General features: G+C 40.5%; 1 protein-coding gene and 1 long non-coding RNA gene across 2 annotated transcripts; both read right to left on the reverse strand.

Annotated features, from left to right (window-relative positions):
* Window positions 1-1,595: 1,595 nt before the first annotated feature.
* RPS16 (ribosomal protein S16) lies at window positions 1,596-5,366 on the reverse strand. Its single transcript, XM_054632039.2, has 6 exons — window positions 5,265-5,366; window positions 5,131-5,186; window positions 4,332-4,433; window positions 3,549-3,645; window positions 1,923-1,970; window positions 1,596-1,794 (listed from the first exon to the last, which is right to left on the reverse strand). The coding sequence occupies exons 2-6, from the start codon at window positions 5,176-5,178 to the stop codon at window positions 1,649-1,651; spliced, it is 441 nt and encodes a 146-aa protein (XP_054488014.1). The 5' UTR covers window positions 5,179-5,186; window positions 5,265-5,366; the 3' UTR covers window positions 1,596-1,648.
* Window positions 5,367-6,854: 1,488 nt separating this feature from the next.
* On the reverse strand, window positions 6,855-13,355 carry LOC143694050 (uncharacterized). Its single transcript, XR_013182225.1, has 3 exons — window positions 13,309-13,355; window positions 11,258-11,384; window positions 6,855-6,906 (listed from the first exon to the last, which is right to left on the reverse strand). It is a non-coding gene; the product is annotated as an uncharacterized LOC143694050 (long non-coding RNA).
* Between the last annotated feature and the right edge of the window lie 7,593 nt (window positions 13,356-20,948).

The raw sequence follows: 20,948 nt of genomic DNA on the forward strand, positions 1-20,948 counted from the left end.
AAACCAAGCCAGGAGGCTGAGCATGGCAGTTTTCAGCAGCCCAAGAGCTTAGAGTGCAGGAAAGGGAGCCTGAGGAAAGCAGACCATGCATCTTGCCAGACAGGAGTCTGGGATGGAGTGTCCCATTTGCTTCGTGTAAAACCAAATAGTCCTGGTATGTAAATTGGTGATAGAACATACAAGTCTCCTCCGCTTCAACAGGAGCATGAGAGGTTTGAATACAAGCATTGCATTTCTATTCTAATCATGGAATGCAGTTACTTAGTGGCAGAAACTGACAGCTAAAATGGGGAGATGGATGCAGAATTCCTTTTTTAGAAGGATTTTTTTTGCTACACATTTAACTCTTCAGTAACTGTGAGGATACCTTTAATACTCTTCTACTGAAAAAGCAGAGAGCTCATGACAAGTGCTTAACATTAATAAAAAGCTGTAACCATCTGTTAATACTAAACTAGAGCAAAAGGGTGGATTTTACTATTCATTCCAATTCCCCAACACACAGGGGAAGCTGGTTTATGTTGACTGAGTACACTGAAAAAACATTTCCCATTAAGCGAATTAGAATAACATGCTAAGAGAAAAGCCCAACATTTAAAAATCTCAAGCCAAGGTGCTCCTATGACAATTCCAGTAATGCCACACAAGCATACATAGACATTAAAATAGCAGGCTTGGAGAGTAATGCAGCAGTAGCTGGGCTCTCAAAAGCGTCTTAATCTCCAGTATTTCTTCCAGCTCCACTCCAAACTGCTTTACAGACACATGAAACAACAGCTCAGGGCTGTACTCACTGGTTGGGTCAGTTTGTACCCACAGCCTCATTCCATTACTTGCATCTCTTCCAAAGGACAGAATGAGTCTTTGTAAGACTCCTGTTGGCCCATCCCACACTTACTCAGAATTTACTTTTTGTCCTTGGGTAAAAGGACAGGATCTGAAACTTCTACACTTGATATGCACATTCTGTAGCCAAATTTTGGAAAATTACTTTCCAACTCACTTTTTTCACCCTTTCTTCCTCCAAGGCTTTCAAACTGCCTCACCTAGCTCATAATATTAGGAGTTACTCCTCTCGGCTTGTACTGCGCAAACATATGGTTGAAGGACTAATCACTCAGACCTAATCTTAAAACATAAAATCCTTGATCTATATTTACAAAACACTCTAAGTATTTTAAGATTCCTACATTTAGATGTACTAGTCCAGAACTACTCAGTCTCTGCATTATCTGGTAATGCAAGAGCTCAACACACCTCCATCCCCTGCCCCCATAATTATCTTGGTTTTGACAACGTTAACTACCAGAAGGGTAAAGACTGACATGGTCCATGAACCACTGTGTTGTTCCATGTGCCTGCAGAATCCAGGATGTGAGCCTCCTTTATGTTTTAATAACCACACATTCCTCAACAGAAGAAAGATCTTCTTTACTCCTAAAACCCTACCTATCAGAATTACTATGAAAGGATTAAAAAAAGAACTGCCATCGACCCTCTGATACTACTGTAACACAAATCCCTTTGTGTATCAATCTTAACACACAGTGAAAAAATCTATTTACCCACCCAAGAAAAGGCAATTTAGAAACATGAAAATTATCAAATTCTTTCTGTTTATTGACTGCCATATGACTAGAGACCAATTTTAACGGTAAGACTTCTGGTAGCGTGCACGAGCACCAGGTCCTCCAAATTTCTTGGATTCACAACGGCGAGGATCTGCAACAAGCAGAGTCCTATCATACTGGATTAGAATATCCTTGATCTCTTTCTTGGAAGCTTCATCAACATCTGTTCAAAAAAGAAAAAAAAAATCTTTAGTTTAAGCAGTTTCACATGGAACAAATTCTTTTTGCAACAAAACAACCAAAAGCCATATATTTCCACTTAAAGCTAACAAAACAATCAAAGTTACTTACATTTTTGATAGTAAGCCACCAAAGCTTTGGAAATAGCTTGACGGATAGCTGTTAAACAAAAATAAAAGATCAGTAACGATTGCAAATCTATTTAAAATCTAAAGTGCCAGTTATCTGAGAAATGTGCTATTTTGTTCACTGCCAAATTGTCCTTTCTCTCCTTAATATCCCCTCCCACGTAGTCCACGTGACCCTTACTTTGGCAAATCTTAAGAAATCTGTGCCAGGAGGCCACCCACAGTTCATTTGTCGATTTGACAGCTGCCAGCTAGCCAAGAAATTGCACAAAGGCTGTCAGATCACCTTCTCTCCTGAGTACTAATGTAGGTTCATCTTCTATCTACAAGCAGTCAATTTCAAAATCTTAGAAATACAGTTCTCTGAAATGTCTATATTTTTCAACAAAAACAAAATTGATTGTGTGTTGGAAGACTAAGGATGCAAAAGGGCCAAGAGGATGGTCTGAGTGCTAGAACATGGCAATACAAACTAGCTCAGTAACAGTAATCAGAACTCAAACCAGGAGAATGGGAGAGAAACTGTCAGGATGCTGTTACACTTATCTGTGAAAATATTAACACCAGGATTTTGATGAAAACATGAGTGTTCTGAAAAACACATGGTATCAAGTTTAGGCCTGAAAGTCGCCTGTTTTTTATGCAGCCTCAGCTCCACTTCACTAACTACATTCAAATTAAGAGCAGAACAAATTTATCTTTTGTAAAGATGAACTCTAAGAACAGCTAATGTAAATATATTCCCAGCCTTCCCTGCAAGGAGAAAACTGCCTAGCTTTGCTCATACTGTAAAGACAGTTCTGAGCAACATGGAAATATATAACTAAGGATATCATTTCTAATGCTAAACCCCTCCTAAAATCCTTGTGCTCAGCTGCCTTTAAATTATCCTGTCAATTCACAATGTAAAAGTAGCTCCCGTGCATTTCATCAAAACTTCATTTTGCTTCACTCAGCTCATTCTGTTGCAGCTTTGCACATAAAAATATAATCAACTACATTTGCACAGTGGAGAAAGAAAAGTTTAGCAAGTCACTGTTCCAAACTTAAGCCTCTTAAATATGTTGCATTGGGCTGCATTGGGTCTGGCTGAGATGATTTTCCTGTGACAGCTCTCATCTGGTTTGTGTTCTGGCTACAGCCAAGCAGTGCTTGCACAGCATCAAGGCTGTGCCTACAAGATATCTTCATCACCATTGGGCTAGGAGTGGGCAACATCTTGAGGTAACATAGCCAGGACCACTGATATCCAAACTGACCAGAAGGGATATTCCATACCAGAGGATCTCTGCTCAGGAGTAAAACCAAAGGAAGAGCAACTACTACCGGTATTGAGGCCCCACTTCCTGGGAAGTGGTTGAACATTGCCTGCTGATGGAAGCCCTTAGTTTTCCCTTGCTTCAGTGCACAGCCTTTACTTTTACTTTATTAATCTGCATTCATGTTGACCCACAAGGTTTTTCCATCTTACTTTCTCCCCTCTCCTCATCAAGATAAGGAGAGGAGTGATAGAGCAGCTTGGTGGGCACTGGGCATCCAGCCAGTGTCAACTCATCACAGTGGCTTTACCCACTCCAGCCCATCCCAGAGATCCCACCCAAAACCTTACCATAGATCTGTGCTACGTGGCCACCACCCTTCACACGGACTCTGATGTCAACACCAGCAAACCGTTCCTTCCCCAGGAGGAGGACAGGTTCAAGCAGCTGGGAAACAAAGCACAAAGAAAATTCATTTGTAACGAGGATCAGAGCTTGTAGTAGCTCTAACAAATGTGGTGTAATTTAATCTTCTGAAAAATGGAGCCTTGATTTTAAAAGCACACACCCAGGTCAAGTACACCTCCTGCAGAGTTCTCTGACATCTACTAGTACTGTCATAAGACATATTTACTGAAGTCTTTGGTTTATTTAAGTTTCGAATATCTTAGCAGCAAAGCACATGTAAATAAGAATTATAGCTAAAATGCCATAACTACATACAAAAAGTAAGTCAAGTTCATTAAAACTGAAGACCTGAAGTAGTCTGCAGGTAGTTTTCTTCACAATTTACTATACTTTACAGTTATCTAGACAGTTTCAGATTCTGTTATGTTGTTCAGCAGCTACTGTATAAAGTTCTAAATAACCTTTTTAAAATGAGGGCTTTAAGTCACCCATTTTAGTTCAGAAAGTAGACAGAAGTGCAAAAAATACTTCACATTAAGTGAAACCTGATAAGCAAAACTCTGCTATCACAGAAGTGCAGTTTACTGAATTTTCCTAACAGCATTTGTATTTTAGGTAAGCAACCAAAAATTTGGTACTTTCAGTAGGACAAGGCACTTGTCTCCAGTGTGAAGCAACTAAATATATAAAAAGGGATGCAGAGCAGAGGCTGGGTGGATGCTTACTTTATACTGCAGAGTTCTGGGCTCGATCATTTCCAGAGGTCTTCCATTAACTTTAATGAGGCCATTCCCTCTCTTGCAGTGGGCAACAGCCGTTGCAGTTTTCTAAAAAATCCGAAGGTGTATTAGCACAGCGTTTTATTTTTGCACAAGCAGCAGGAATTTCAATTTCATTTTAACAATCGAGCAGTCCTAGTCTTATGCCCCAGACTAACATTATGCACTAAACTAAACAGCATCTCTCCCTACACCTCCAGGTATTATCACAGTGTTAAAACAGAATCTTAATAAAAGTTTCAGTGTTTGATTTATAGTTACAAGACTTAATTGTACACGAAGGTAAGAGCCTTCCGTTCGACAACACTGTAGTTTTGTGGCTCGTTTTCTCTCAAGAGATTGGTACCGTGAATTATTCGAGACGCTGCATTCCATCCAACCGGGCGAACTTTACCTTCCCGTCACAAGTGCCCCTCAGATACCGGCAATGGTGAGCCAGGCCGCTGTGGATCGGGGCGACAGAGGCGGCCACCCCGTTAGACTCCGGTGAGAGGCCGCCCAGACACACCCGCCAGGGGAGCAAAGCCTTCCCCACAGGGCCACGGCGCGCTGCCACGGCCCCGGAGCGGGACACGTGGGCTGCGCGGCGGGACTCCCCCCGCCCGCCGGCCCTCCCGCGGCCGAGCCCCGCCGCACGGCCCCGGCGAGGAGCTGCGGCCCAGACCCCAGAGCGCGAACGGCCCAAAGGCGCGGGCCAGCCCGGCAGCGAGGAGCAGATGGTGCAGGCCGCCACCCCGCGCCTCACCTTTCGTCCGAAGACCTGGACGCTCTGCAGGGGACCCTTGGCCGGCATGGCTGTTCCTGCAAGAGAGAGGGAGCGGCGTGAGCGCGGGCGGGCGGGGACGCGGGCGAGCGCGGCCGGAGCGCCCCAACACTCACCCGTCCTCGGCGGCGGCTCCACGGAAAGGCCGTACGGGGCTTCCGGGCCTCAGATCAGGGGCGCCGCGCCGCAAAGCACAACGCCATCGCTTCCGGCAGCGCGACAGAGAGCACGGCCGGCTCCGCCCCGGCTGGCGCGCTTTGCGGCCCCGCGGCGGGCAGGCCCCGCCCGGGCTCGGCATGGCCGCGGCAGGCGCGGCGGGAGCTGGACACGGAGAGAGAGCCTGGGCACGGAGAGCCTGGCACAGAGAGACGGGCGCGGAGAGCCCGGGCACCTGCCAGGGGCCCGCTCCGCTGCTGACACCGCAGGGCGCTGTGCTGGGCCCCTGTCACAAAGCAGAACCCAGGTGGGCTTCTGATATAAGGAGAACAAAATGCTGCCATGCCCGAAAGGCTCACAGTCACTCTTTGAACTTCCTAGAGATGCAACAATACAAACTCCATGGCCTTTATAATTTTGAGCTCTGGTAAGCTGGAGAAGATGAAGCAGTAAGCCCTGTACTCGCGTCTAGCACTGCACACTGACCCATATTCAGAAACTGCCTCATGCCCACTTAAATACTCAGTGATGGTTATATTTAAAATCTACTCAGAGTTCTCTAGATTTAGTGCACTCAGGGAACCCCATCAAATTTATCTTCCGTCTCCGTTTATTTCTTTTTAATATCTGTCATAAAGCATGGAGTTTAAGTCACTTTCAGACTGAAAATATTTTACTTCTAATGCAGTAGTATATAGTATGCAAAATTGTCTAGAAGGACAAAAGGAGACTCTGTTGATGAAGCGAGGTCACACTTCTTAGACATTTTTAATGATAGAGATTTAAATTACTATGATGATTAGAAAGTTGACTGCTCAAATTAAACAATCAGTTCCTTTGTCTTTGGACAGGATTTTAAATACTGAGCATTAGTCATCAGTCATGTGAGGATTTAAACAAGCACTTAGCTTTATGCAATTGGAGTGATTAGTTCTGTTCAAGTGAATAGGACTGTGCAGAACGTGTAAGATTTAGCACATCTCAAACCCTCAGTTGACAAAGCTTTAACATGTGATCCAAACAGTGATTTATTTCTTTAAGGCTGTTTCCTAAGGAACAGTGTTTATGCAGTTCATCCAGCCTTTTCCTATCATGGGAGGAAGGGGAATGGCCAGTTTCAGTTAGTTCTTGAGGAGAAGTGGACATTTCAGAGCCAAGACAGGTTTTACATGTTTGCTGAAAACAGGTGGCTGGGCACCAGAGAGATCTTTAACTTGCGCAATGAAAGCAGCTGCAGGAGCTGGAATATTAAGGCATTATAAAACCTTTATTTAGGTGAAAAAGAGAAAACATAATACCTAATTAACCCAGTTTAAAAAGGTTCAGCTAATACTTATGATCAACCCAAAGGTGAGCCATTAGTAATTCAGTTTTGCTGGGTGTCCAGGGAACATCTAAAGAAAAAGAAAGCAACTCTAAACCTATTTCCTGCGTGGGTATTATATAAGGTCTGCTACTGAAAACCTGTGTTTTAATATGAAGTATACCATTAAATAGGTAATTTTAACATGTATAAAACTTACATTTTGGGAGCATGCTTTCTTAGGTCCTTTAAAATTCATCCTCATTTGAGTGTTCATCTGCTGCATGCTCTTCCTGAAACTGAAAACAATCATCCTATAGGAGCCTGTGTGAAAGCCAGGGATATGCCTACATACATCTATCTTTCTGCCTTCTATTAGCAAAAGAAGACAATAACCAACATATAGTGATAAGTTGGCCTGGAAAATAAGGTTAAAGGGTTTGTGCTGCTTGCTCCCTTTGCTTTCTAGCATAAAAACAGGAATAAGAGCTAAGAGGTTGTAGGCTGGGTAACCTTGTAAGTGTTAATTGGAACATGAATAGCACAAAACAAGGAAAAAAAAAGATACCAGAATGGAAAATAAACCCCTCAGGTAAGACACTAGATGTCTACAAAACGTCCCAGCACCAACAATATCCCTATTTAGTTTTACTGAGCACAGAGTACTTCAAAATGTTAATGTATCTCAGATTTTAAAATGAATACATGGTAAGAATCTGCAAGCACCACCTACAAAATGTTGTGTTCACTTCCTTTTTATTTGTGAAATAATTGCACCTGTGGAATGTAAGGCTTTTTTTTTTTTTGAAATTAAGGCATGTTTGCTGGTAAACCACTCTTAGCAGAAAGAGCATCTCAGAGAAAGCTGGCAGGATTGTACTCATCTATATATAGGGCATTTTATTGTTTCCTAATAGAAGGAAAACTATTTGGATTTTACATAAATCTAAGTACTTTATTTCACAGTCATTCTACTAATTGTACACAGATGATGTGTTGTGTATCTTTGTAGCAACAAGATTCTTACAACTACTAAATCTTTTATGTGGGTATTTAGTGAGGCTTTGAGGGATTGAGAGTCTCACTAGCTGCCCTCCTCCTGGGGCTGCTTTGACCTCATTGCAGGCTATGCTGTGACCTGCTCATCTCCCACAGACCAGCCACATGCAGTGATGCTCTCTCTCAGTGTTCTGGGAACAGTGAGGGTATGGCAGCAGGATGTAGCACTGTAAGGAATGTCCCTGACAGCATCTCCAGTTGTTTTTTCACTTTGTGACAGGAGCACAAACCTTGTGTATATAACATGGCTCCACAGGGAGGAGGGCTGGAAGGGAATGGCAGGAGGTGGACAGAGGTGAGCTGAGCAGAGTCAGTGAGCTGGGCTGAGAGGAGCAGCAATGAATCTTTCTTTGGAAATTTGCCAGTGTGGAGCATAGTACCACACTGCAGTCCAAAACCTGCAGTACAAAACCTGTGTCAGTCCACTGCCCACCAACACTGTCAGGCTGATGAAGTGCCACCCATGAATTTTAAATTTGAACATATTTGTTATTTGAATGCTCACACTTTATTTGGCAACACAGGAGTCAAATATATTGAAGATTTTTGTGACTTATGTGCTTGCGTGGGGTTTATTTTTTCTGGGATTTTATGTAGTTTGGAATTCAAAACAGCAAGTGACTGGACTTCCACATGAAATCATGATGTTCTCTGCTCAGATCTTGAGCTGTTTAAAATGAAATTCGCATGTGAGTTCAGAAGGTAAACATTCAGAGGACGGCATTTTAGCTTCCACTTAGCACGGAATTCTGTAGCTGCCAAGAGTGTAAGGCAACAAAGAGTCAAGGTCAATATGTTAACAAGGCCAGCTGTAATGTGCCTCTAAATTTCCTCCTGTTTAAAAAGGAGAGAAAATGCTCTCAGTGGAAAAATAATGGGAGAAATAGTGAGATTGTCTTCCTCATGTATTATCTAAAACATTAATAGAAAGGTAAGAGCTATGGCAAAATACAATCAGTTACTTCTATATATATTGTCATATGAAATAAAATTACTGTGAAAGTAAAAGAACATTTAGGGGAAATACAAAGAAACATTCTTCTACATAGTCCATAATCACATTTCAAAATATCCACACCTTCTACTAAAATGTCCAAATTTGCAATTGATTGTAGGATTTTGTGTGTTTTTTTAGCAGAGTGGATAATTTTAACTAGGGAACAGATTTGTTCAGATTTTGTGCATGATAAAGCAAATTCTCTGAAGTTTTTACTTCAGACAGCAAAATCATCTCTTCAGAAGGCAGTGTTGGTCTTGTACAGCTTTGTATCTTTTGAAAATTAGTGGATTCCTTCACTATAAAGTATGAAGTATTTCAGGAAAGAAGATACTGACATCCCTTTTTGATGGCAGATCTTATAATCTGAGAGGTCTGGGATAGCAGAATATAGTTCTCATATTACAGTTTGCAACTGATGCATGTTTGATGATAAAGTGTAATTAGCTAATGGATCCCATTATTTCTGAGGCTTGCTTTTCACAGATTGTATTAATCCAGGCAGCAGCTAAAGAGTTTTCTAAACTCAATTAGTGCAAGAATGCTGTGGCCAATGGAAAAATGTTTGATGCATGCCAGAAAACAAATCTTCCCAGCTCTTGGAAATATGTTCTGAAAACAAATATGGATCACACAAGATTTTCATAGCAATAAATATTTTTTTCTTAAAAATATATTTAAAATCTAAAGCAAAAAATTTGGTTAATTATCCTCCTCAAATGAAGCTCTGTAGCATAAGCTCTGGAACATAAGGATGTGAGTTATCCTGATTGGTGTGAATATTGTCTCCCATTTGCAGGTTAAAAATGTTAATGTTGCATTGAGATTGAGAACATGAGATGGTTTGTAATGTAGAAATTGACACAGTGATAGGCTCATTCACACTGAAATTCAATGCATGTAAATAATTAGCTATACAATAGTTTACTTAGGACCAGGCTTAGCATTGCTCCTTGGGAAAAATCACAATTAATGATTGTCTTGACTTTCATTTTGAATGAATAGGCTAGGTCTTTCAGTACAATAAACAATAGAAATACAAAGCCCATCTTGTATCTGAACATACAAAGATTAAGGCTCATTGTTTTAGTTCTGTTACCTGAGTGGTTGCTGAAATCTGAAAAAAGTTGTGACTTAAATTTGCAACAGAATCCTATTTACAATGGCTGGAAATCTGTATAATCAGTTAACACACTAACTTTCCAGATGGAAAGTTATGGCTCATTTTAGAATCTGTCTATATGATAGAGACTAAAATTGAATGATCTAGGATTTAGACTTGGAATATATGGTGGATCTCTCTTGCAGCATACAAGGCTTTAGTGAAATCTATGACAGCAAATTAGAATTAAAACTCTTCTCCTCTGCACTCACAGAAGCTGCTTTTAAGTATGTGTGCGTGAGCTCACACACTCACACTTTTGTATGTCAACAGGAATCAAAGCTGCAAGAAGCTGCTCTGGCAAGAGCCCAGTACCCCCAAGCTACACTAACAAGCAAAGAAGTAAATAGAATCACGTACATGAAACAATTTATTTTTTTAGAACAGAACGGCATCTCCAAGCTTCCTGCTGTATTTTGCTGCCCCTGGAGGCTGCTTCTCAGTTTAGTTCCCATTTTTAGAAACTAAACACAGCAGGGTCCAGTGGGATCCAGCTGCCCTCTCTCAACTCTTCTGCAGAAAGAGAAGTCCTGGGTCTTAACTTCTGCAGAGTAGTTGGATCCTTTCTACGTTCTTATATTAAAGAAATATGAGGAAGAGTCACTGTAGAAATAGACACCTATTTCACACTTAAAATACAAGCTTTTTGCTCCAGTTGGCTTAATTATGTTCAGATTGCAAATACAGTACTGCGCTCCATGATCCATAGGTCTGTACTTCTCTTTAAATCACACATTTGACGTAATATATGCAGAAAGTTGCTGACTTCTAATAGACAAAGAGTTGCAATCATTGTTATTGACTACAGAAAAAGCCTTAAATATGCACGCATTTACTTTGCTGAAACATCAGTCATAGTTTAGAGCAGAAAGAGATAGGCTTCTGTGAAGTTATATTAATATCTACTGAGGTAATTTCTATTTCTGATTTTGAATGTTTGTTGTTTCAAGTGAAACATTTTCCATTGCCTGTGGTAAGAGAGCAGATTAGGCAGAAGTATCAGAGCTCGTGAACTGTTGTGTACTTATTGACCTACCAGAGAACTGAGACATTTTCTTCAGAAACTGGAGCAGCTGAACTCTAAAGGAGAATGAACCCTTTTGGCAAGGCTTTCTAAGGGCTCTGGGTGGAAAATCTTGTGTTTATGAAACAGAGAGAGCAGGCAGAAACATAGTGACTGTTCAGCTTGTAGAATTAAGGGAAAATAATAACACATTTTATTCACACAGAGCTGAACACAGTTAGCTTATCTGGATGCTGCATGCTGCCAGGAATCATGGAATTGTCAAACACAGCTGAATACCTGTCTGGTGTAGGATTGACAAAGTGGTTGTTACCAATTAGCAGCTGTAGCTCTTGAACTGAAACAATTCTCAATGCCTTGTTACATGTTAACAGTTAATGCATTTTAAAGTAATCTATCCATCCTCACCTAGCCTTTGTTCAGAGACCCCAGAGAAGAAGTCGTAGAGTCTGATATCTCCAAATGATTCTTCTGTAATTCATTCCTCCACTGTTCCCAAGAGAATGTAGCCCATAATATCTACACACTAGGAGATCTGCACAGTTCACAGAAACACAAACACATGCAGTATTACAACACACGTATTAAAGTGACATTTTTTTACAAGATCAAAAACAGATAGAAAAAATGAGGGGCTTGGGAAAGCTTTTACTGAATAAAAATGTCTGTGGAGGCTTGCTCATATGTGGGCCTGTGAATAACACTCAGGAGACTATAAACTTTAGACAAGCCAGATGGTTAGACAGCAAACCAGATGCTTTTATTTATGAAGACAAAGTTCACATTTTGTAAGGTACTTTGTTCTTCTAGAGAAGGTTTCACACACAAAGTAAAATAATTATATATGTGTCCTATGATGATTGACTGGAACATTCATACACATAGTATGAACATTCATCCAGTGGTCCATTGTTCTTTCAGTACCTGAAGGAATGACCTGAAGTTGTGCCAGGGGAGGTTTAGGTTGGATATAAGAAGGTTTTTCACCCAGAGGGTGGTTGGACACTGGAAGAGGCTGCCCAGGGAGGTGGCAGAGTCACTATCCCTGGAGGTGTTTAGAAGAGGTATAGATGTGGTACTTGGGAAATGTTTTAGTGTTGGGTTTGGCAGTACTGGGTTTATAGTTGGACTTGATGATCTTAAAAGTCCTTTCTGACACAGATGTTTCTGTGATTTTATGGTTGGTGCATCTAGTTTTACACATGAAAGACACAGTTGATGCTGGCTTGCAAAGTCTTGTCAAATGAAGGAGTTTGGAGTAAGGTAAGTACAGAAATACAAATTCTGGTGATTTTATACCACACAAAAATCAGCGGTTAGATTGGAAATGAATGCCAGATTTTAAAAATGTTTAAAATATATATGAGATGTAGATGCCTAAATCTCAAGGGAATACAAAACCTCTGCCTTTAGGAAACTTAGGATCCAGAATTCTGTTTGCAGAATGACATAGACTCATACTTTATGTCTAATTGAAAGTTAAGCTTTTTAAAGTACCTCTACCTTTTGTAATTGTGACTTCTGTTGATTATCATTGGAAATCTTTGGAACATTTATTTTCCATCTAGCATGCTGCCTGTATCAAGGGGAGCAAACCTTTCTGTTTTGCCAATTCCATTATTTTGAGGGGTTTGAAAGGAAACAGGTCAAGTATCTCACAGACACACCAGGGTTGTGCTTGGGACAAATACATCAGGATATTAAAGGTTTAAAAAATGTATTCCATTTGATTTAAAGAGGCTCTGAACTGTTATTCTTAGTTGTTCTTAAATAAGCACTTTTCCTTTTTTTTTTTAAGATTGGGGTTAAAAGCTCTTCAATTCTGTTTATTATGCACTCTGGACTCAGTTGCTAGTTGTTTATTTTAAGAGTTAAAGTATTTTGAAAAGAAGGTCCCATATAATCTCTACCATGTAATTCCATTCCATGGTCAGCAGCATTTTAGATAAGTAAACCAAAACCATCATTTTTCACAATCTTCTGTCATCCCAAATGATCTTTAATGATAATTATATGGTTTTGCCTCCTCATATTGAGCTGATAGAAATACTTTTTTATCCATAGACAGCATTCAGTTTCAGATTTGTTGATGTTCAATTTGACTGTACTTAGTGTTTATACCTTTTTCACTAAAATTGTAGTAAACTTGAAATTTTCTGTATTGTATTATTTTTTGAAATTTTATTCATATAGTTCATATGTAACAGAAATAATATTAATAGTGCTTTAATAAAATACTAAAATGTGATACAGAAATTTATAATTTGAACAAAATACGCTGCAGTTAGTTTTATGTCATGATCTTGACACATATTTACCTTTCAACAGCTCGAAAGTCAAACCATCTTTTGTGCAAAAAGAAAAAGCGATCATCTCTGTGTGATCTCAGGCTGTGCATGCATGAATTTGCTCTATGCAGTGATCAAATCCTCTGAATACAAAGACTTAAACAAACTAACCTGTAGTTGTGACTGAACATGCACAGAGTCCTTGCCTTCAGCATCAGGAGCTGCAGTTTTAATTTAACAATTTCATTCAGTGCCTTTATTGATTGCTCACAATGAGGCCATTTGGAAACCGTAGCAACAGAAATCTTGCTTTATATAGAGCAATGTCAGTGCAGGCTTGCCTGCTTAGAGGTTGAAATGCATATTTTATCTAAATTCTTCATGTTCCTGTTAATGTTTGCGAGTTTAGATTTCAAATTTGTTGGCATGTGTCCCTGAGCTATGATGTGACAACTGTTCAATAGGTAGCTCTGGTCCAAACAACATAACACTACTCTAAAGAATGTATGCAGTTATTCTTTCCCAAATGTCCAAAAGAAACAACTACTTTATGGGATGTTCTGAGAATGAAAATTGAATATCAAAAAATGCATTTTCTTTCAGCTATTCCTGCATTAACTCTCCAGAGGAAAGGCTGGGCAGAGGGTTTCATTCGAGCTACACTATAAGGAGCAATTAATGATTTCACATGTGACTCATGCATAACCATCTAGTGATCAGACCTCCAGTTGTTCTAATCTGATCTAGGTTTGAAATCAGTTCTCTTAAAGTGACCTTTGCAACTTCTGTCATCTGTTTGGAGTCCTGTAGAATGCTTGATACTGAAGGCTTCCTCAGCACAACTGAAAACTGTAGTCAATGATCTATTTAAGCATATTCCACTCCCCATATGTATTCCTTCCATCTCTTCCCTCCTCGCTAATTCTCTCTGAACCCTTTATCCCTTTGCCTCTCTTTGCTTTGTCAGAGGGTTGTGACAAGCAGCCTGGAACAGACTCAGTGCTGATGTAAGTGTGTGTGGGTGGCAGGAGATGGGGAGGGCAAAGCTGGCTAGTGTGCAGCCCAGTGTAGCTGTGAGCGTCCTTGTGGTATGGAGCACAGGAGCACACTGGCTTGGCACTAATGCCAGCTGCCATGGGGGTGAATGCTGATGTTCTGTGGCTTTTCCATCACCACCAAGCAAGACCTGCACCTCAAACCTAGTGGAAAAGCTACAGTGAAGTGTGTTTGTATTAACTCAAATCTGTCACTACTTATCTGTACTAAAGAACAACTGAAAATCAGCTGATTTGTACTACTGTCACGGACTCAAACATAATGCTTGAAAAAAATATTGCTACAAGCTTTGACGTGGATGCAAAAGCAATGGTTTTCAATGTGACTTTGTCAGGGAGCAGGAGGACTGGAGTAACTCCTTGAGGTGGAAGGAGTCAGGAGCTGAGCATGACCCCAACACAGGCAGTGTCTCACCAAATGGGCACCATCCTATCAGGTCTGAGCTGGGGGCTGGTGTTATTGTCCATTTCCCACTTTTATATTATTTTGGTTTTCTAAGTGTGGCTTACTTTTTGATTTGTCTGTTTCTGAAAATCCTGCAAGCCCTCCACAGCACCCACTTACCAAAAAAAATACTTACTGGCTTGAACTGTTGACAGTTTAGTGTAAAAGTATTGTGGTTTGATTAACTCTTTGTGAGCTGCAGCCCTTTTGAACTGTTGCATGGCTCCGACAGTAGCCATAGCTGACAGTTTGAGCAGCACTGCTCTAGCCAATAATTTATTTTGTCAGCAAACTGCTTTGTTAATAAAAAAAAAAAAAAAAAAGAAAAATTATTAACCTGGAAGTAACAGGCATCTTTCTTGAACACGAAACCACTTTTACTGAGATGCCTGCTGGCATTAGGATAACCAAAGAATTTATTTGTTGTGAAATTGTCTCTAGAGGCCTCCACCACCCTAAAGTGTTTGCTGTGCACTCCTTAGGCACGTGCATCCGGCGTCACCCACAACCAAGAGACTTGAAAAGAAACAGGAACCCGTCAATGGTGGGTGGGGACAGAACCTGTGGGGCTGCCAAAGGGAGCTGGTAAAGGTCAAGCAGACGATGAGAAGCTGAGCTGGTCTGAGCCCTCACCTGCAGCCACCTTCACTGAATTGCATTCCCCATGAGAGTTTAGATTCCTCCATTGGCAAATTGTCATAGATGCTTGTGTGCATTTTTTTTTCCTTTTCCTGTGCTTCGTTCACAGCAGGTTATTTCTGCTGCCCCGGGAGAAGGAAGGAAGCCTCAGCTGTTGTGTTTCCCCTCCATCTTGCAGCCCAAACAGAACCCTGGCTGTGCCAGCTTGACTTGCACACTGGGGGCTCCCTCTGCCATCCTGTAAAGAGATATGGGGGATTTAGGGTTCTTGCTTGTAACTCACTCCACAACACCGAAACATGTGCCTTCCTGTACAATCTATACCTACTTCTGTATTTAGAAAAATGTATTGAATGTTTTTCTCGCACACACACACACACACACACACACACAAAAATATGTGTGTCTTGGTTTTAACACAGTTATGATCCAGCTTCACTAGTTTGCTCAATCTGCTTTGTGGCACTCCAGCAACACAGAGCAACTATAAAGCCTGCTTAATTGAGCAATTAAACTTTATGATCACTCTGAATCCCCGAAGCAGTAAAAGGCAGGCAGAGTGCACTGGGAAATCTTGCCCATCATTTGGAAAAACTAAGGAAGCACAAACCTCCTCAAACGAGCCCTCACCCCGTGCAGAGGCACTGAGCATCACATCAGGTCCAGCAGGGCTGCGCTGGCAGCAGGGTGTCCAGAGGACAGGCATGTGCAGAGATTAGGCAGAGTTTACCATTGCAAAAATGCAGGCATAGCCCCTTCTTTAAAATGTGCTTTTCACTGTCTATAATGGAAGTCCACTAAAGAGAATAGTGCTTGAGATTGCACCCTGATCTCATCAAACCCTTGGACTGTGCGTGAATACAGAAGACCTGAAATCTGTGGTGATGTTTATAGGATCAAATCTTACTTTTCAGGAACACCACTGATGAAACAATTTTTCTTTAATTCTAGTGACCCATCTAGAAGAATAACTACTGCTAGCAGTCTCATCACCATTCTGTTAGTCTTTCTTGGAGAGCATTGCAGTTGTTATTTTCTATACAAAAACAAAAGGAGTAGTCCAGACACAGGAGGCAGGACCAGGAGCATTGCTGATTGCTGTATGTGCTCTGAGTCTACTCCTGACTCACTGGCTGACCTTGAACCAAAGTCCTAGATCTGAGCACTACCTCTTTGGCAAAGCTGAGGTCTGGGCTTGAAGCTTGCATTTTAGACCTACCCCTTCAAATGTTTTCTCTAATTATTAGGTTGAAACAGTTCTTCCAGACACAGGATGTTAAATATTCCAGGAAGGAGTTAAGTGGGTCTGGCTGTTTGATTCCCTCAGGAAATGGGAGCTACATTCTAGAGAAAGAAGGAGCTGTGCATGGCTGTGCATGGCTCTGAACTCCTCACAGAAAGGCTAAAGATGAAATACATAGAGATTGTAACTGGAATATGACGTTATTGCTAATGTTTGTCAGCAAAAGCCATCTCTAGGATGAAGAGCTTTTTATTCTTAAGCAGGAAGATTTAGTTTAAGATTATGTAAGTAAAGCACCCACACAAAACCTGCTATTTGTTTTTCTCATTCCATTCACATTAAAAAAATATTCTATTATAAAAGACTTGCTTTGCACTTTTAGGAGTGCAAGTAGCTGGAAATGTCCCTTTTAAATTTTGTGGCTGCTTAGTTACCACAGCTTCTTGCTATCCAAATAGACTCACTCTGTCAGGGCTGCGAGATGGGGAGAGATAAACACAAGGAGCAATTGTGGCTTCCTGCCACCAGCCCTGCTCAGAAAGCAAGAAAGCAATAGCAGATGAACCGTTGCTGCAGTGGCGGTGGGAAGTTGTAGCCTCAAAGGAATAGGGGAGAAAAAAATCCAACCAAATATCCTGAGAGCAGGGTAGATTATGTCAAATAATGTGCTCTCTTCTAGTCCTACTTTGCTTAGTCAATAGTTTTAAGGCAGCCATTACTCTGCCAGGAAATAGTCCATGTAGATACGCTTAGAAAGTATCAGGTTTGAGGTAGTGCAGTGGGATATTCTGTATGCAAGACTTAATATGGTGGCAGCCAAATTAAAAATGATGCGGTATAGTAATTTTTCAGCTGTAATTGTTGCATAAGTTTTGCCTAAATGTTATTGTCAGGTGTTGAGTTTTGTTACCTGACCATGTATTTTCCTTGTTTGTTCAGTTTTGGAAACTGTAAGTAGAAAGAAATAAAGAAAATTAGCTGATGGGGGAGAAAATGAGAGAAATGGGAAAAAATCACAGACAATAAAGCTGAAGGCTAAGAGCTCCAAAAAGAGGCAAGATCCAAAACATGAACAGCTCTCAAGCAAACTAGCATTTCCATTCCCTCTGGTGGGATGTGGAGCAGGCAGTTTTCCCATCAGAAACTGCAGGACTCGTTTCTGCTGTTGTAGGGCTTTGTAAGAGGAGTTTAATCAGACGCACTTTTGCAGCGGGGGGAATGACAGCAGTTGTTTGTTGTTTCTCTAACTTTCAGCAAGGTTGCAAGGGCTGCAGCTAACTGCTGCTAGCAGGAGCTGAGCCCAGCCGTGTTTCACACCAAAGGAAGGTTACACAATGCTGTGGGTGGCAGGGTATTTCTGGGAGGCCCACTTTGCTGCAGACTTTTGCTTGCATCACTTCCTGAAATAGAGATTGACTGATGTGATATATTCTTTCTTTTATTCGTTTGTTGGGTTTTTTTTCTCAAACTGCACTTTATACTTGCATGCTGTTTGCAGAGTTGCCTCTTGTAGAGAAGATCATAAAGGCTCAAAATAAGGTGCACTCCTTATTTTGAGCCTTTGATTTTTTCCTTGATTTGATTTTAACATGACTTCTCCCTGATTCTTCCACTTTTTTTTCTCTGTTCTTCTGGCATCTCAGAATGGAAACTCTGTCAAAGCACTGAATAAAAGGGGAATTATATTCTCTGCAATATTTGTCTTAATTTTAATTCACTTTACTTTGGGCTGTCCTCAGCTTGTGCTTTCTTAATGTGCTGCAGATTTCAGAGTTGACACTGGGTAACTGTGAGGAGCCAAGAGCTGGTCAATATGCAACTAGGGTTTTAACTCTCAGGAAAGTGTAGGAGGTAGTTTAGAATTTAAGTTGTTTTGCTGGGATTTTTTTCCATGGGAAAAAGATACCTCTTCTCTGTCCCTTGTGCATGGGAGAAATGTGAAAGAAGGGAGATCTGGCAATTTCCTGCTTTCCAGCTTAGCAAACCCATGACAGCCACTGTCAGTGTCCTACCCTTTAGCCTACTATTTACCAGTCTCTGTGTATTTTTTATGAAATTATTAAAAGAAGTGATTTAAACATGATATATTGCACACTCAAATTCAATCTCTACCAGGACTAGAGAGGAATGCAACTCTAGGAAATAGCCTGTTTAATTTGTTTGGTGTTTCTGCATAATATTATTTAATCAAAAACCCTTTGTTTCATCAAATTCGTCTTGATTGTGTTTTTCACTATTAATGTGGATTAGGCAATAAGTTCAACTTTGAGAATTAGAACTTTTTCTTTTGCTACAACAGGAAAGGGTATGGGATGACAAAATAGGCATGGTTCATCACTCAAAATAGCTCATCAGCTGTGTGGTATCAGTACTCTTAACTGTAATGAGAATAAAAACATGCTCTTTCCATAGTGGTTTCAATCAATATATTTAACTTCTTATTTTAAACTCGTGTACAGCTAATGAAACATCTCAGAATGCTATTTCCAACAATAGGAAACAGCAACAAAAAAATAGCAATTAACTCTTCCTCCCATATAAACTGCACTTGGATTGTCCTGTTTAATAGGCAGCATTGGACCTACATTCCATGATTTTATCTCACCTATTTTTCTTAGCTCTTTTGAACTTTTAAGTCCAAAGTCTTCAATTAATTCTGCATTTTAAAAAAGGAATTAATCTATTTGTTTCCAGTTTGTTCTCTACTAATTTAATTTAATTCATCACCCTTATTGTAAGAAATAATTCTATTCACCTTTTTAATCCCAACCAAGGGGTTTTTTTGTAGGTCCCCATCATACCTTTTCCATATGCATCTTTTGAATGTGAAAAAATTTGATCCATGTGGTGTTACCACACAGGAGCTGGCCAGTATCTCTTGCTTACTTCCAGGACATTCCTACCCCTGCTTACAATATTCACATTTGGATTGCAGTGGCACAGTCGTAAATTTTTATTTAATTTGGCTTTTAATCATTTCAGGCATTTCTAGATGAATATCTGCTAGGTATTTTTTAGATTATCTTTAGAGATACATGCATCTCCTTGTGTCCTAAAGTGGACACCTGTCTCTTCCAGACATAGGTTTGTATTGCACACTGATGCCCAGGTCCCAAATCTTACACTGCCTGTTCTGAAATGAGTATGCATTCAGAGGATGGAATAGTGACCTTTAGTTTAGGAAACAGTGGATCATTAATAGTCTTTTGGGCAGCAAAATCCTGTTTGAACCAAGTTAACCTGCTCTGAGTCTTGTGCTCTTCTGCTTAACAGTGTGTCATTTTCACAAAGGCTGTGAGACATTGGAAAACATAGCTGGTAGGCTATGATATGTATTAATTAAAATTATAACTTTAAAATTAATTATTATGGCCTCCTATACCACCTTTGAGGCATAATATTTAAATGCTTAGTTTCACATAGTGAAAATTCTAGGTATATAACAAGGCATCCTAAGCTGCATTCTGTTTTTTAATGCTTGTGGTCCTCATTGATCCCTACTGGACTTACTGCCTATAAAATGAAACCCTAAATGAGCAGCACCTGGGAAGGTCAAAGAATGACTCTTTGAAAACCCTTGTTCAAATATGCCAAGGAGCAGGGAGAAGTTGCTGCAGCACTAGCAGAGGAATTCGTAAGAAGTAAGGAAGACTGGCTGTAGCCATATTAGGGCTGTGGAAAAGGCATGATTTTGCTTCTTCAGTGTATTTTGTATCTGAAAGACCTTGATTCTTTATTTTATTTTCTTCTGCAGATTAGATACCTGCTTACACTGAAAAGGAGTTTTGTTCCTACCTTAGCTCTTCGTCTATTGTGCACAATAACTGCTGCTAAAGAAAAACATAGATTTCTTGCTGCTGTGCTCTGTAATTGTTGATGAAATCTTTCTTATTCCAATTAAAATGAAAAATCATGGGGCCATGGCAAATTTCCCATGCTTTAATAGAGCCTTGCTGAGACAGTTGTGTTTGGTTTGTTGTGTTGTGCAGGGGCTGGTTACTCAATACCTCTCAGTTTAAGTGAAAGCTCCTTTTGTCCGGGAGCAAGAGCTGCTGGAATGCCAACACCCAGCAGGCACTGTGGTGTCCCACAGGAATAGGTGCCGGGCTGCTCAGCCCCCAGCTTCCCTCTGCTTTAAATCGAGACCCGTTGAAATAAACACACCTCTCTGACATGCTTCATTGCTCGGTGATTTCTGAACAAAACCCTTATCAGCCTGGCACTTTGTCTTTTAAAAATGCTGTGTCTCTTTCCAATAATGGAAAAATGGTTTTGTACAGCATCCCAGGGCCATAATCTGCCTTATCTTTGATGAGAATGGTGCAAGTTTCATCTGCAAAGTGCTCCCAAAAATAAACAAGCAAAAATCTGAAAATATTTACTGCATATCCTCCCACTGCACATCTACAGATGCAAACAGTTTATGGCA

This window comes from Agelaius phoeniceus, chromosome 5 (assembly GCF_051311805.1).
Source record: "Agelaius phoeniceus isolate bAgePho1 chromosome 5, bAgePho1.hap1, whole genome shotgun sequence".
NCBI classification, from domain to species: domain Eukaryota; kingdom Metazoa; phylum Chordata; class Aves; order Passeriformes; family Icteridae; genus Agelaius; species Agelaius phoeniceus.

Bases quoted from the DNA above. Each gene is read 5' to 3' on its own strand.
- RPS16 (XM_054632039.2), bottom strand. From the start codon at position 5,178: ATGCCGGCCAAGGGTCCCCTGCAGAGCGTCCAGGTCTTCGGACGAAAG. The intron at 1,971-3,548 runs GTAAGGTTTTGG...TTTGTTTAACAG, and splicing joins CCACGTAGCACAGATCTATG to CTATCCGTCAAGCTATTTCC. The intron at 1,795-1,922 runs GTAAGTAACTTT...TTTTTTGAACAG, and splicing joins GGTGGCTTACTATCAAAAAT to ATGTTGATGAAGCTTCCAAG.